Here is a 1,726-nt window from a genome sequence, read left to right as displayed (position 1 = left end):
TTTTCTTATATAAAAAAGATGAAATTTCAATTTTCTTGAATGTTTAACTCAATATGTTCTGCTCCTGATGTGTCTCACAACTTCACGAGCTATGCTCATCCATGTCAATAAAGCTGTGAACTAAAATTTCACAAGCCGTATAAAGATAAGATTCATATATAATAACATATCCAAGCAAATAGATCGTACAATGCACTGATGAAGTCTCCTAATAAATTTACCAGAGTAACACCTGAAACTGAGCAATTACTCACCCATATTAAGCGTTCTAAATTATCAAAATTAAGTGAAAAAATAATAATATCAGTGAGGGTAAGTGGAAAGAAACAATCACTTCAACTTCAACCACAAGTTTAAAAAGATTTTGTAATTTTATGTACATCATTAGTGTTCAATTACAGAGAATGACTCATCAAAACAAGTTAAACAACAACCTCAATCAATTTTTATACAAGAGTGTCAAGCATAAACATGGGGATCATATAAGAGGTTATTTTGGATTGGCTGTCATAGGATGCCGAGATTACCTTTCCCTGCTAATCTAGACAATCAGATGAAGTGTCTTTTTTTTTTTCTTCCACAGAAAAAAAAAAGAAAAAAAAAAAAAAGAAGGGGAAATAAAGTAAAAAGACAATCAAATTCTAAACAAAGGATTGATTCTGATGATTTGGGTGAAATGAAGAGTCTTTAACCAAATAGTAGATCATAGAGACTTGATTGATAAAAGTAACAACAACAACAACGACTAGTTCTACAACAACAATGTTAAAGAAAAGCATACCATAGCCAAGAAGAACAGAGTTGAGAGAAGCAAAGACAGCGGAGGCAAAAACAAATCTCCTGGTACTCTTACTCCTGTTCTCCTGATGATGGTGGTGTGAAGCATCATCAACATCCTCGGTGAGCTCAGAGTCCATCCTCCTGTACTTATTCTTAGTCCCCAATGGAACAACAGACAATCCCATTTCCCCATTCCCGTTTTCTTGGACACCCACCAAACCCATCTCACTTCCCTTTGATTCTTTGCCTGTTTTTCTACCAGAAAACAAAAAACCAAGACAGCCTAGAAGCTGTTTTGTGGGGGGTTTTGACTACCAAACCATCTGGAGACTAAAGAGCATGGGATTGGGTTTTAGATCTGAAAGAAACCAAGATCAGGGAAGGAGAAGGCTCAGCAAGTGGGGACCTTTGTTTTTGTCACGCAAGCAAACCCACTTGCATTTGTTAAATTCAACATGTGCAAACGGTAAGCATCAGGATTCAAGAGACCTTGACCTCTTACCTTTTATAAGCTAAAATGCTTCTTTCGAGGTGTTTTCGTGTAAACATGGAAGCCTTTCTAGTTTTCTAACTTTGTTTTTGTTGAACAGTAGCTAATTTTTTCTTGGTTGTGGCTGATTTTAAGGTCGTGCTTCCCATTCATGAATTTCAAGTGATAATATTTATCTATTATGGTTTTAGTTTGACTCCTTCAATTTCATTTCGCCTAAATGTTTTTAACTTTTTTGTATAAAATATCTGATGGAAAATTATGACAGAAACTGTAAGAATAAGAATGAATCAGGAACATGGGATTGCAAGACACGTTGGTGAGTTCCTTTTCTGACAGTGATATGCCTCTCTCTCTCTCTCTACTAAAATTGTCAGAATTAGGTTGCAACTTATTAAAAAAATCCATCTTTGCTCAGCAAAAATATTAGAAAATTCATCCTTATTGTATCATCTA

General features: G+C 34.9%; 1 protein-coding gene across 1 annotated transcript; it reads right to left on the bottom strand.

Annotated features, from left to right (window-relative positions):
• Positions 1–48: 48 nt before the first annotated feature.
• Positions 49–1,413, bottom strand: LOC132181734 (probable polyol transporter 4). Its single transcript, XM_059594972.1, has 2 exons — positions 782–1,413; positions 49–113 (listed from the first exon to the last, which is right to left on the bottom strand). The coding sequence occupies exons 1-2, from the start codon at positions 1,002–1,004 to the stop codon at positions 49–51; spliced, it is 288 nt and encodes a 95-aa protein (XP_059450955.1). The 5' UTR covers positions 1,005–1,413.
• Between the last annotated feature and the right edge of the window lie 313 nt (positions 1,414–1,726).

This window comes from Corylus avellana, chromosome ca5 (genome assembly GCF_901000735.1).
Source record: "Corylus avellana chromosome ca5, CavTom2PMs-1.0".
In the NCBI taxonomy this organism is placed as follows: domain Eukaryota; kingdom Viridiplantae; phylum Streptophyta; class Magnoliopsida; order Fagales; family Betulaceae; genus Corylus; species Corylus avellana.
Note: the sequence above shows the minus strand (reverse complement) of the source record. Positions and strands in the feature narration are given on the sequence as shown.